Below are 15,846 nucleotides of genomic sequence, written 5' to 3'. Positions count from 1 at the left end.
TGGTACTGCTCTTGAAATATTCATTCTCATTCATTAAAATATTCAGGTGTGCCTGTTACTTTATCCAGCTTTAGTTGCTTAAAGCTTTAGGACTATTCTGGCTGCTTACTAGATGGTTTTCTAAAGAACATTATTTTTGTTAAATTACATTCTTCAGTAGCTCATGTGTATATCACTTCAGATTTCAGAAGCATTACATGCTTCAGATTTTCAAAGGTCAGCATATGTACAGATATATTTCAGCAACATTTATTATGTGAGAAGAGAAGCCAATATTTTCAATATCTGCAAAAAATTATGTATTTGCAAAACTACTGAGGCCTGTAGCTCTAAATCTGCAGAAGTACCAACTGTGACTGTTGAGTTCTACCTCTTTGCCTATAAAGATATCACTACATTAGCTTAGTGGAAGATGCTTAGTTTATTTTCTTTTAGCCTGGCAATGCTATCAGAAATTAATTCTCATCTCCTCCTCCTCTTGACATCCAAGAGATAATTCTCACACTCTATTGAAACATGATTTTTTTCCTCTATTCTATAATGTTGATATTGATGACCCTTTCAGCTATATATTAACTCCTCTTCTTAATTTCTGTGAAAATAAAAATAATTTTTGCAATTTATTTTAACAGACTGGCGTGATATCAAGGTACAATACTAAAGCATTCATCTGTGGATGTATCTTGAATGTTATGTTACTAGATGCCTGTTTTCCATCTAGTGTCAGACACAAAATAGATCCTAAACTACTAGCTATAAGTTAAAATGTTAATTCAGTGCCAAAAGTCTGCACAGTGAGTTTAAAGGTTTTCCCTTTGACAGAAACATATGGGTAACAAAATGTTTCCATATGATGGGCTTTTTTTCTTTAAATCACTTTTAACTGCCTACACATTTGAATGCTGGAAATACACAGATATTAAGAGAATCTAGGACTTCAAAGTCAGTCTCCCAAGAGTTAGAAAATATAAAAATTAAGGTAAATTACTGAAGCTTATATTTGAAAAAACAAGGGCCAAGGAAAGAGAGATGAGCATTCTTAACTACAACATTTTCAATGAGTTCGATTTCCTGTGTGCTTAATTTTTAGGACTTGAAGGGACCTACCAAAACATGTTATTTCTTCCCCTGTTCTCACTAGCTAGCAACACCATCACCTAGCTGCTCTCATCAATGAATCAAGCTCTCTGCAGAATTATTTTTTTCTGTGTGATAATCTTACAGTTATGTGGTGGCCAATCAGCACGAATCAGAGTGAAGCACCCTGAGGCTGTTTGTATTTTGGTTGCCTGTTTTTCTGACAACCTACTACATCAATATTATTAATGGAAAACTTCTAAGCAGAAGTCAGGATCACATTGCATATGGTTCTAAAAAAGAAAATATAGTAGGGGATTTAGCTTTAGCTTGAGTTCACTGATCTTTAGTGTTAACAATCTGACATTTTAGTCAGTTCTTGCTGTATGTTAGCAGTAACTCTTTAATGCCTATGAAAAGTATTTCATAGTTTTAATTATGAAAGTCTAGAGCAGTACTTTTCCGAAATTATATTGATGAATACCAATTGCTTTTCTTTGGTGCACTGCAGAAAGGGTGCAGAATGATTTTTCCCTTCTTGTTGGATTACAAGATCTTTTTAAGGGTTTCTGTAGAACAACCTCAATGCTAGAATGCTTTATTGTACATATTGTCAACACTTTTGATTAATAGAAATTAAAACTGATTAAAAATACACATAACTGGGACTTCGATTTTGATCTTATTCCCATGAATAGTGCCAGAGTGTTGAGAAACATATGACCAGATGTATTGGCCAGATATTGGCAGCTGTGGGGCTTCTGGTGTGGCTTTTGTAGGAGAGAGCTGACCACAGACATTTCTTGTCAGCTCCAGCAGACCCATCCCAAGACACAGGTGAGCCTGTCAGACCATTGTGGCACCTCTGTTTAAGGAAGGGTAGAAAACAGTGCACTGAGAGAAGAGAGGAAAAAAAGAGGGAGAAACAGCTAAGGGAAAAACAAGGTCAGAGAAGAAGGAGGGGGAGGAAGTGCCTCAAGTGTCAGAGAAGAGATGGCCTCCAGCCCATGGAGGATCCAAGACAAAGCAGGTGGACATTCCTGAAGGAACTGTATTCATGTGAAAAACCCATGCTGGAGCAGACAAAAAGTGTGCAGAGGAAGAAGTGGCAAAGAGAAGCTGCTATGTACTGACTGTAGTTACCTCACCCCCTTGTGCCACTTGTGGTGATATAGCAGACTGGAGTGAGTGTTGAGAAAAAAGAGTGTTTTAATATTTGTCTTTGTGCTTCTCCCTACCTGAATCTACTCCAATCATCAACTTTCCCCAAACTGAGCCTGTTTTGCCTTTGAAAGTAACTTACAAGGAATCTCCCTTTCTTATCTCAGCCCATGAGCTCTCTCATCCTATTTTCTCTCTCTGTCCTCAGGAGGAAAATCGAGTGAGCAGCTTGGTGAGAGTTTGGCTATCAAATGAGACTAATCCACCACACCAGATGTTATGAATACTTTTAAATTACTCTAAATTTTAAACAAAAAATAATTTTTGGTTGTACCTTCCTATCACATTCTAGATTACTCTATAGTGTCGGTCTTACAGTAAATTTTTCCTTAATTTTTTGCCTACTTCTTTTCCAAGTCAGCCTTTCCTGCAGAAGTTATTTCCCTTATGTTGTTAACTCTTGGCCCCAGGGCAATTCTCCTTATTGTAGTAATGTATGAGTTGCTTGTTTCTGGCTAATATTAAACACTGTCTTCAGAATAGAATTCTGTGCTTAAGTTTAGTTTCAGGTTTTTTAGGTTCTATTTTCTGCCGCATGACAGAATTTTTTTTTTTTTCCTTTTTCTTTGCAGATGAAAAGAAAGGCTTAATCCACTTGCTATTAAAAATTCAAGAAGCCATAGTCTCTTTTTTTATTTTTATTTTTTTTTTTTTTTTTTTTTTTTTGTGAAATCTACGTGATATTTTAAATAATTTAAACCACTAAAAACTTTCTAAATGTATAGGACCTGTACATTATTGTGTCTCTATGGTCAATTTTCTGAGACACCTGAATATGATCCCCTTAATATTCACAGAACAAAACAAATCTGGTATCTACAAACCTTGTAATACTATAAAAGATTTTGATTAAATACATGAAAATTTTATTACCATTTTATTACTATCGAAGGTCAATAACCTTTAACTGGATTTTTAATGTCATTTACCCCTCAGAAAGTGAACACAAAGGAATACTTTGTAGAAAAACAATAATCACTCTTTTTCTGTACATGTGTCATTGCACAAAAAAAAAAAGCCATCTATACTTTTAGTTAGATGTGTTACTTAAACATAGTTATTCTTAAAAAAATATTCTCAACAGATGGTTTTATTTGTTTTTTGTAATAATCTGCTATTGCATAAACTCCTGCTATACAATAGACAAGAAATATATTATTTTTCTTTCAGATGTGTAGGATATTTAGAGAGCTCTTAAAAGATAAAAAGAAGAGGTAAATTTTCTCAGATTAAATAACAAGGCTGAAATTCTTGGAATGCACAGTTGTCCTATTGAAAGTTGAAATCTGAGATCTGGGAGAACAAAAGAAAACACCTCTTTTTTTGGAACCAAATTACACAGTGAATGTAAAAACTCCTGTCACTTGTCAAGTGTGGAATGAAGAAGTAGCTGTCATTTGTAGTTTATATCCAAGTCATTTAATCCACTATGAGATGAAATATCAAGAAAGGAAGTAAATAAAAATGTTGCAGACTTCAATGCATTAAATACATGGAACAACTTGAAGGAAATGGAGGAAACATAAGGATCATAGGCCATAATCAGAATTTCACTAATGCATTTCTAAAAGAAAACATTCTGCCTCTGGAAAGCAAAGAGAACACATGAACAGTCATTTAAAGTTTGATATTTTCAAATAGCATTAATACAACAAAAGATTTGCCTTAAAACATAAAGCTGATATTAATCTAAGCAGAGGTTACAGAATGTGCCAGGGGGACTTTCTTGATGAGTGTAATAATAAACTAGGTTCAGAATAAAATAGGACAAAGACTGGGGGGAAAAAAAGAAAAAGAAAAGGCCTTTTTGTACTTCCTAGTTTTTGTACTTTCCTAGCTTTTTTTTTACTTCCTGGAGGTAAACTGTGAAAGAACAAGAGGCTACAGGTGTGAGTTGCACCAAAGCAAATTTCAATTGAAAATAGTAATATTTTAAAAATCACATTAATATGACTTAGCACTGGAATGGGAGTCCACAGAGACTGTAGAATTTCCAACCCAACATGGCCCTAGGTAACCTGGGCTATTCTTAGCTGGCTTGCCTTGGCAGGAATTTGCAGCAGGTAGTCTTCCCCACCTTACATTTCAGAGTCCTCAAATTTCTTTTCATAGCAAAACAAGAAGATCAGTAACATACAAAGCAATGGTACCCTGGCACAGAACAAATTTAACAGTGTTTGCCAGTGTTTTCCTAGTAGCAGATAAAATTAATACTATACATCCACATACAGACCTGTAAATGTGTAAATGTCATAACTTTTAAACTGTGTAGCAGATTTCCATATCTCAGCTAGACATTCTGTGCTCCCTTCACAGCACTTGGAAAGAAGCATGAAGTTCAAATCACAATTCAGATGACCCATTATAGATACCTACCTTTGAAGCATCTGCAACATGAAGCTCCTAGGACATAATCAAACCTCATACAGTCAAGCTCTTTCTACCACTTTCCTAAACATGAAATTGGATGCTGCATAAAAAACTTCTGTGATTCCAAAGCTTCTTCTCCACACTCATATGGCATCAGGGCTGACTTACCTCAAATGAATATCCATCCCTTTTGGTTTTATATCATGTTCACAAAACATACCAGAAGCTGAAGAGCTGACTTACCATTTTCTTCCAAGTACATCAGGAGGATGCTGTTAGATTCAGTCCCTTCTATGGCATAATCAAGTGCAATGTTTCCATTAACATCTTGCAGCAGCACATTTGCTCCAGCCTGCAGACAAGAATAAAAAAAACATTCCAGATTTTTAGAGTGAAACCTCAAAACACCGCTGGGGTTTTTATACATTCCCATTCATGATCACTTCAAAGCTGGGGTTCTTAGACCTCAGGCTGGTCATAACCTGAAACCAAACAACAGACATACACACAAAACACAAGCCAAAAACCAAAGACAAAATAAAGGACTCTTGAATGTCAGAAAGGGCTGGCTTTCCTTTGCACAGTTGACACTGTTGCTGCTCTATCTGTCCAGCCTGCCTTTGCTGCAGAGATGTCTGAGCTGCTCATCAGTGCATTTTGAAAGCACCATTTTCAAGTAAGAAAGCACAGCATTTTCAAGTAAAGTGAGCTGCCACTGGCTACAGCCTGTCTTAAAACACTACACAGGAAACAGTGGTGGTTCAGAAGCTGACTGACAAGCAGCACAGACCCTCATGCAGTAGGGATGAGCAGACAGCTGGTAGGGATAACCTTGTCTGCCAGCCAGCCCAGCCTCTTACAGCCTCATCCATCACTCCAACCTCAAAGAGAACCATCCCTTACCATCCCTTAAATTGCCATTTGTCCCCAACTGGTGAGAATGGAAGTGAGTTTGATTTCACCTGTAGTCCCTATAGGAGTCAACCTGACATTTCTAACTTTCATTCAAGATTCAATACAAAAAAGAGACAACTAAAAGGAACCAGCAGAAGGGAGAGAGGGGCAGGTAGGATGGGAATTAAGAGAAGCTTCAAACAAGCCAGGACAATAAGAAAATCTGTATTTTCTATGTGAAGTATTGTTAGTGTAATAATCTGACCTATGAAGGGATTTTTAGTATTTTTTTTTTCATAAGAAAGCTCTAGTCCTTGAAAAATATTCTAAAAAATGACTAGTGGACATAAAAGTTTACATTATAGTGAAATGTCATCTATCTTCTTTAAGAGGCCCTAACTTTAATTCATTTCAAGTGTTCTCTCCATGGCTTTTAACTGCAAAGGAATTATGAAATAAGAGCAACCTCTGGTAAATTTAATTACTTTTCTTACCAGCTTGTATGATAAAACATTTTGTTAATAAGAATTAAGGGTACCAAGGACAGACTTTCTTAAAACCACCGAGGCAGAGGTCAACTGTAACAGGGAATTACTAATAGAAGGTATAGTTGCTTACTTTCTAAGAAGAAGGTATAAAATCTTATATTTGTACAATGAAAATACATTTCTTCTTGCCTGTCCTGCCAGAAAAAAATTAAAAACATGATAAAAAATCAAGTTAAGGATGGATCTGAAGATCATAATATCTTTGCAGGGTGTTTTAACAACTATTTATTGCACTTTTTCTACTAGGAAGCATGGTCTTTGTTTGGTTTGCTTTCTACTTACTGACCTGTGAGAGTCTGCTGATAGAAGTAACACATTTTGTTATCGAGTTAGCTTGCATAAAATTAACAAAGCAAAAAGTCTTGATGGTACTTATCCTTCCCTGCATATAAATACTCTCCAGGCAGTGTTGAAGAAGGTCAGGAGAATAATAATAAAGCAAACTTACATACATTTTCTCCCTTGTTGAGATAAGAAACAAGAAAACTTTTGACATTAAATACAGGAAGAAGTATAATTATTTTAGCCAGCAGCACACTTTTCATTCCTTTTCTAAGATATAATATGACTGAGAGCAGGATTTAACATGAAATTACTCAGCTGCAAGTATTTTTATTGGGTACCTCTGTATTAACTAATTTCTTAAGAACTCTTTGCAATGAGGTGCTCCGAAAGAGAAGGTTAAATTCAGTGAAGGCTGTAGCAGCAGAGGTGGTATAAACTCTCAGAACTCAGGTAAAGAAGCAATCCTGGATAATGGTGCACAATGAAAAGTGGTATCTTGCTGGGAAAAAAAAAAAACCAACAGTATTTTGTTGTTTTAAATAATAAGCATTTTTAACATGATGTGTAATCTATGCCACCTAGCTTTGCATCATGTGCTCTGTCTCACTGTCCAGATGATTAAAAAGAAGATCTTAGCAGGACCAGACCCATTATTAAGTGAGGGAGACCACTGGTAGAGTTTGGGCTAAAGAACTTGAGTGATGTTGTTACATATATGGCCTTGGAGGACAGAGAAAAAGAAACCCAGATATGATTAGAGATGGAGATGGAATTCAGATTATCTGAATACAATCCTAAATTGTTCCTAGGTTACTGTTCACAGCTCTTGGAAGAAATATGAGGAACACTGTCCCCAGGCTGCTGATATTCCAAGTTTACATGCATGCCCTGTTTATATTCAAAACGCAATTCTGTATTTATTCCTTTTCAGTTCAGATGTTTTATACACCCACTTGCAGTGCTTGGTGTACATGAAAAGTTACTGCTTACCCATTCTAAACACATTCTTCTTCTCAAGTCATTTCTCAATAAAAAGATAAACTTATTGCAAAGCTTTACCTGATGTATCCCATAAATACAAAAATATTCTTGAGAAAAATATTTTTCTGTATTGATAAATTGCTTCTATTTTAGAAAGTCTGCAGGAGGAACACCTTTGAATATATTATTAAAGAATGTTCCCAAAGACACCTAGTTCAATACACTGAATGCAAAATACAACTGAAGTGCATGCTTTGCTATGTAGAACAATATCCTTATGTAAAGAAAGCATACGGGAGTGAGTCCTGGTGATCAATAATAACTGAGTAGATGGTGCCAGATTCACAGACTGTCCCCATATGACCAGAAATCAGAGCCTGCTGCCAAAGAGAAAATACCTTTGGCTAGGGAAAGAAGATAAAGGTTTCCCTTCTAGTTCCAGAAATGATGATTCAGAAGACTTCAATTTATCTTAGGTACACTTCGTATTTTTTAATCCTGTTTTAATTTCTGCAGATTTGCAGAACCTCAGGTACATTTTTATTTCAGACAAACTGAGCAGAATACCTAAATTCAAAACATAGGCAAAACTGGTGACCCTAGAGATTAAGAGCTCAGGAGCAGTATAGCATGAGGTAGGTTGGATGTGAACACTATCACAGTATCAATCTGTATGCATACATCCATTTTTTTGTCCAAACCAAACCAAACCCTTCTAGGATTCTGTGATTCTGCAAATCATTAGCAAAGTGAAAGGGATAAAGCTGCTTTACATAATACCATTTTTTAGGTCATTAGCAGTGGATCACACTTTTCACTAACTCACAATGCTAACCAGAACAGGAGCAGTTCCCAGGGCAGGGCTCAAAAAAAAAGATTTCTCCACTTTAGCAAACCACAGACAATGAAATAAATCATTAAATGAGACTGAGCAGCTGCACTCAGTTCAAAAGCATGGTTTCCTTCCAACTCTTCAACAACAGACTTTCTGTAGGCAGGAAATAATTTCACAGAAATAACAACTTAGTTACTAGAAGAACTGGGAAAAAAACCAAATTAAGTTTTTTGTTATTACAACTATAGATCCTCTGCTGGCAGCTCCCCTACCTTTCCTACCATAAATCAGCTCTACTTGTTTAATAAGAAGCTAATTGATACACACAATCTGAGTCACTACTTTCTTCTTCTCTTTTTGGGTATAGAGCTACCTAGAAACTAATTTACTAAACCTAAATATCATCTCTCAGACTGCTAATTGCATTAGCATACTTTCATTTTAACCTTTTCCACATTAATCTTTAAGGAAGCCCCTTCCCAGTGGCACTGCAGATTCTTAAATTATTGGGGGTTTAGCTAATTTATTTCTATCAACTCCAAAGTAAAGCAAGGATACCTGTTTGAGAATAAAAGGTCAAAAGAAGCCCATGAAAAGACCTTTCTCTTCCCCTGAGCAGATTCAGGACTATGACTCTACCATGCACCTTACTTATTTTATTATATTTATTTTTATTCCTCCCTTCATAGACTTGACAGATAACAGAATAGAGACTGCAAATGCTTATCAGCCATCTATAAAGATATGTAAGTTCCATTATTATCCATGTCATACAGTACAATCACCCCAAAGCTGCTCCAACTTCTGCTTTGGCTTTAATGCCCCTTAATGTAGCCTGCCAAAAGAAAAGAAAAAAAGGACAACGTACTCCCTTTGTGTAAGACAGGAGTGGGTCTGATAGAAAACTATTCCCCAAAGAGGAATGAATATCTGCTCTACAGCTAATCCTAGCAGCCCCTTTTCTTTTATAGATCTCAAAGGAAAACAAATAAATTAAAATTTCAGCTGTACAAAAGCAACGTTCACAAGCCTGTTCTTCATCTTTTTTTTTTTTAGGGCAGTTTCCATCACTGCAGCCTGAGGGGATACACCTGATCTTTGATTAAGTGGGAATTTCAGTAAGTCAAGATTGATGACTTGAGCTTCAAAGTACTATGTTTTACAAATAATAAGCTGTAACTTCTGTCAGGCAGTCAAGTTGCTTACAAGTGGTTGAGTTCCACACCCAAACACCACCACCCAACCCTAATGGAAATCAGACCTAGGCAACAACAAGAGACAAGATTTTCCTCAGTAAATTATTCTTTATATAAACCTGAATTTTCAAAAGTATTGAAGAAATGCAAACATCAGTCTCTTCATGCAGGAGTTTCTGAATTGGAAATATTTTTGTTTCTTTCCCAAGTCTCTCAGAAAAATAATCTGAACAAGGACCCAAACTCCATACAGGGATTCAGGAGTAAAATCTGTGGATCACCAATCAAACAACAACTGAAAGGAACCAACTGCCTCTCTCATACTTGCCATTAAATAAACTAACAAATGTTCCATGCGTTCTTTATGTGGGCTTCTGTAGCTACAAAGAAAACACAGAGAAAAAAATCCTCCTGCTCAGGGCAGGCATATCAGAGCATCATTCATGAAAACAAATCCTCCCCTAAAGAAATGGAAAAAACCTCTCACTTCTTTTTCAATGGATTATCAAAAAGCAGAGCTCTGTATCTTGGGCTGACCCAGTGCAGCAGCTACAGGTCAGTGGTTACCTGCAACACATTTGAGTTCCTACCTCTCACAGAGGAAAGATATTGTTGAACAGCTGTCTGCAATCTTTGCTCTGTTTCAGGGCTTTAAACTTTGTAAGTTGCTACTGTCTATAAAGCCCTGCCTGTCACATTACCAAAATTATTCTTTCCCAAGAAGCAGGAACTGTCTGCCATCTGGATGAGCTTAACTTGTGATATGAGTAAAGGTTTGAATTCATTTTCGACGTGCCTGATCCCACATCATAACAACACAAATAAAAAGGTCAGGCTCATGTCTGGGACAAGGCAGCCTAGAGAACCAGAGCTGAATACAGAGCCTCGTAAGTGTCCTCTGGGCACACAAAATAAATTGAAGAGGAGACATTACATATCTCTGAAAAAAAAAATGAAAAAAAACCCCAAACTTTAAAGGAAATCAGTAGGTAACTCAGTGCCAAATTTTTTATGCCAATACACTTATATAATTATTAAAATACAGACATTTTCATTAATACAAATCTATGCTATGCCATTACTGCTTATTCTTTCCTCTCATAGCTAGACCAGTCAGAGAAGTTGGAAATTCACTCATCCTTGTGTTCCACATTGAAGAAATGGGTTCCGGAATCTGAATATACAGCTTAGCTCCTGGTCAAAACAAATTTTTTTTTGTTACAATGTAGAAATTAGGAATTACAGATGTATGCCAATCTGCACAAAGAACATTATAGTGTCCAAAAATACCAGATATCTTAACCTCCGTGACAAAGTGGTTGAGAAAGGAAAAAGGAATGTGCCAGTTGTGGCATCAAATGTGGCATCTTCATAAAAAACAATTGCATAGGTTTAAACATATAAGATCACCAATGTCTGACTGTATTTGGAAAAATACTTGGTTGTTGAATTATTTCACATAAATAATAAAAAATTATAAAAACTAGTACTTTAAAGTCATCAAAGTTCCATGACAATTTTGATAATAATTTAAAATAATTCAATTCTTTTTTTTGCAACCTAATAGCAATGTTAGTTCACAGAACAGATTTTCAGTAGAGTTTAAAAAAAAAAAAAAAAAAAGAAAAAACAAAAAAACCCAGACTGTCATGGCATATATTACAGATTGCTTGACAGGCATAGTCTGTTCCACTAATGCATTCAGAAGATAAAAGAATTAGCACTGATGACTGAAAACTAAGCACCAACATTTTCCCATCTGTTTGTGCACCATAGGGACTTAAATTCTGCCCATCAGCTGTGAGGCTTGTAAAAGGCAAATAAAATCCCACTCAGTTCCAGTACTGAACTCTTCTGATAACACTGCAAAAGTATGGTATGTATTTAACAGTATTTTGCAAAGTAAAATACAGCTAAGCATGCAGTTAGGAGATGAAAAGTTAGTATCTACTAATCCAGAAGCCATCGAGCAAAAAATAATTTACTTTTCTTGAGTTACCACTATTTCCATGCCTTAGTACCAAATCATTCATGAGGAATCAGGAACATTCTATTAATTCTGAATGCATACTGGTATTTACTTGGATCTTAACTAGAGGGCAAGCCAGCTTTCATGGTTGGTCTTCATATTCTGACTCCTAGCATACATCAATAAGTTTTCTTGGAATTTATGGCATTAATTTCTAAGCTAAACAAAGTCTGTTTTCCTTCACTCAGCTTTAGCTCAAGGTATTATTTTTATTTCTTCTGTCTCTCACCTAAATCTTTGAAAACAAGCAGAATCATCAAGCTAGTTTGGTTAGAAACTGGAAGGACAGAATTATTTTTGTTATATCATTTCTGTTTCTTCTATACTTCATTCTGTATTTTTCCAACAGCTTCAGCTAATTATTCCAAGCATAATCAAAATCTGTAGCTCGTATATATGACCAAATTCTGCCATCCAATTTGGACAATAATTACATCATCCTTGGTATGTCTTTTACATATGTAATGGTTTAACTCTGATGGTTTAAAATCTACGAGGAAAGAGGGTTTGCCCTTCTTGACTAGGTATGAGGTCAGGGATGGGACGTTTAAGCTTAGACACAGTGTATGACGAATGAAGCTACTGGGCTTTTGGTACAACATTGATTTTAATCACTAAAAAGGTTAAACCATTGGCAGAATGAGTTTGAGCCCAGCACTAGGGATACTACATAGCCACAAGTTTAAACTCTGATTCTCCAGTCTCTGCACTTGAGCTTTAGTCAAACAGAAATGACAGGAGCCAGTCTTGCTGGAGTATTGACAAGCAGCTAATGAAAAATTATATCCACAATTGTCATCTCCAAATCTAAGCACACAAAACATAAAAGAATATCTGTGGGTGCTTGTTTATGGAGTTATCTTTTGGGTCAAAGTACCTGTTGCAGTTTTAATGAAGGCTTCTCAGAGAAGAGACAAAAAAGAGGTGCCAGGGTATCAAGAGGGTACTAAAAGCATGATGACGTTTCTTTTTGCTTAGTATGCTAAAAAAAGTTTATTTATTTGAATTAGAAGGAGCAGTTTATAAGTCATAAAAATAAGCTGAGACATACATTGGCTCTTTTAATGAAATAATTTGTGTTGAAAGTACGAAAAAAATGAGAATAAATCTCGATACATGTTCTAATCGTAATTTAGTATTTGCACCACGAGCTGAGGTAAACTAAAGAAATGACAAAATTATAACAAAATCTATTTGTGTGACTGTGAGATTCCAGTCAGAAGAATTTTTTTTGCCTCAAAAGACAAGTTGAAAGTCAATAAAAGTGACCGGAGTCGAGCTAGGTGTGGAGATAAGAACTGATAAGCAGGTGATGATCCCTCCTCACCTCCCTCTCTGAGGATGCGGCAATCGGTCACCTGGGAGGTGACATTCCCAAGGGCAGCCTTCCATGACTCCTGGTCACTGGAGTACCTGGTGAGGGGGCTATGAGGGTGACTGAAATCCCCTCCAGGTGCTCCTGCCCTCAATGGCCCTGACTGTGGTGTGGGGAACACCCTGACTGATCCTTACATCTGATCCGACTGTCCCATGAACTGACTGGGACACCGGGCTCCTGCTAAAACTGACCAACAGCTCTCCTCTTAGGGTGGGGGTGAGTTTTCCCTCTTCTTGGGGAACGAAGAAGCTGCGCTGGAATGGCGGGGATTTTAGGGCATATAAGGAGGGCCCCATTCCATCACTGTAGTCCCGCACTGGCCCTGCATCCACCATCTTGCATCGGGCCCCGTCCAGGATGGGAACGCCATCGGGAACAAGAAACTCGCCGCACAGCTGGACCCCTGGTGGGGACTTCATCTCATTCTTGCCTTTCCTTCCCACTTTCTTACTCTTTTCTCTCCCATTTCTTTCTTTCTCTCTCTCTTTTCTTGTATCTTCTTTTCCTCTCTCCCTCTTTTGCCTGGCAGCATATCTGCCAGACCTTCTCGGGGTTCTATCATTTCGCTTGGGTCAATTGTCAAATAAAAGTTTATGCTTGGACCCAACCCTTGCTGGTTGGACTTTGTTCTTGTGGATCAAAAGCAAACAAACAAATAAACAAAAAAATAATGTTACTTTGAGCCATAACAGTGACATTATATCACAAAGAAAAGTTCTTCTTGCTGAGAATAGGATGCAGTTGTATTTTTAAAACACTAAAGCAAAATTGCAAAAGATCAGAATGAGGTCAACAAAAAGGGTGGTTGAAGTACAGAAGGATGGGTATTTGACTTGATATTGCCAGCTCTCAAATTATTTGGCAAGAAAAAAGGAATTAGAAAGGAATCTTCAAAGAGCATTGATGACTAAAGACTAAAATTTCCCCATCTGCTTGTGCACATGGGACTTGCACACTCCACATCAGTAGCAGAGCTTATGGAAAAAAAATGAAACTATTCAAGCACTGAATGCCTCAGATAACAGTATAAGAACAGACTTTCTATTAATTTTTTATTTTAATTGTAATCATTAAAAAATATGACAAGCACATAGAAAAATTATCAGTCCCTGTCTCATAATGCTGCAAGAAAAGGTCACTTTATTAAATGATTGCCTTTGATTTTTAGAACAAATAGAAGCAAATTCTTCTTCACACAGCAAGAAGTGAGCCTTTGGAATTTCCTGTCAAAAAGTCTTCCAATCCAACACTACAGTCAGAGTTAAAAGTTCCTTTGTAACCATTAATAAAGATTGTAATTACATAAAGTAAACCAAATCTCATGTTTTAGGAAATAAAAAGATCAATTCCTAAATGGTTTAGTAAGCACTGTAATTTGTGTACAAGATTAGACAGTTAGTAAAGCACATTTTTATTGTGGGCAAGAAAGCATCCTCTGGCTACCACCTATAGTATTGGTAAGTATATGGCACAAATAGGAAAATAGGACAGCAAGTAATGGAAATAATGGCACATGGAAATAAATAGCACTGCTTCAGGCATGACATTAGATATTACCATTTTACTACTGCAAAGAAAAAGTGCCTATATTAATGTATATAGATCTACAGTAAAAAATAAAGAAAACTGTATGCCTATGTCTGGTATAAAAAGCAAGAAATTCAACAGTGCTTAATAAATGACATCTCTGTACAGTGTATGGTTTCTGCAAAGATAAATGCATTCTTTTCAAGCAAGGAACTAACAGTACAAAACTGCTAATTTAACAAAGTTAATTTGCATTTTTGTTATGAGACAGATTCATTGTTTTGATTGATAACATCAATGTACTCCCAGTGCACAGGGGAGGGACTGCAGAGCATCTTAATCTACACTCAGGGTAATACTGTCCTGCTGGTTAGTAATTAAATCTATACACTCCACAAACAAGTAATTGAGTGACACACCTATTATATTTAGGAAGTTTACTGTGCCTGTCAGCTTAATAGAGAAGAACTGGAATTTTAGAACACAAGCATGTGAGGGAACTTGTCAGACAAGCAGATTATTCTCTTATTTTCCTGTGCTTGGTTAATGGATGAAGAGGAGCACGTAGCAAAACCAGCCATAGTAAGAAGTAACTTGCTGTGTGGGACTGCTGTATCCTAAAACAACTATGAGGGAAATACACACCCCGTGCCAAATTTTATGAAGAGGAAAACACATGCTTATAACTCCTACAAACACAAGAACAACTACAGCTGACAAACATAAGATTCCAGGTTTATTTACATAAACACTCTCAATCAATTCATGCATGTGCTGGAAAAGTGTCAGAATTTTACACAGAATTGAAACAAAGCAAGGATTTATCTAAATGTCCAATCAAACAATTTTTTTTTTTTCTGGTGTTCATATAATGTAATCTTAGCAGTACATGATAAGGTAATAGGCATCTATCATCCTATTACTGTGCCAAGCAAAATTTGTCCATAATCAATCCCTTATAATTTTCTGCGCTTCATCACCAAAAAATATATTTTCTGAAATTCCAATGTTTTTTATGAACATCCTTCTTTCTGAGAAATGCAGTATCAGTAATTTTGCAGTATTTCGGTATTTTTTTAATAAAACAAATACTTTCTATCTTGTAACATTTTAAAAAAATGTTTTCTGTGTTTTAAAAGTCTGTAGTGTATCACAGTTTCTACTGAGAGTCACTTGAAATGAAGGCAAGTCTGAGTGGAAAATCTTTGATTTTTACATAGCTGAAGATGCAGCTGTTATTCAGAAATAATTTTAAAATCTACTTTTGTCCTGTGCTTTCATATTCCAGTTTTATACATGTTGTCCAACATCTTATTATCTTGTATTGTTCTGCACTAAACTGAATTACTTATTTTGCACACATAGCCCACACTAATTGTTCTAGATTAGGGAAGTTGATGGTTTTTCTCCATCTCTCCTATTCTAATTGAAAAGTCTACAAAAACATGTGCAAACATGAGCTTTCACCGACCCTCATGTCATGCCATTTATTACCTCCACTAACC

General features: G+C 36.2%; 1 protein-coding gene across 2 annotated transcripts in view; it reads right to left on the bottom strand.

Moving 5' to 3' along the window:
• Positions 1 to 15,846, bottom strand: part of MYO16 (myosin XVI) — a 368,492-nt gene that overhangs the window by 206,948 nt on the left and 145,698 nt on the right. For both annotated transcript variants that reach the window (XM_071743005.1, XM_071742997.1), the window contains exon 5: positions 4,912 to 5,020. In XM_071743005.1, coding sequence (XP_071599106.1) covers positions 4,912 to 5,020 — 109 coding nt within the window. The remainder of the gene's footprint in view (positions 1 to 4,911; positions 5,021 to 15,846) is intronic.

The sequence above is a fragment of the Heliangelus exortis genome, chromosome 1 (genome assembly GCF_036169615.1).
Source record: "Heliangelus exortis chromosome 1, bHelExo1.hap1, whole genome shotgun sequence".
Classification (NCBI taxonomy): domain Eukaryota; kingdom Metazoa; phylum Chordata; class Aves; order Apodiformes; family Trochilidae; genus Heliangelus; species Heliangelus exortis.
Note: the sequence above shows the minus strand (reverse complement) of the source record. Positions and strands in the feature narration are given on the sequence as shown.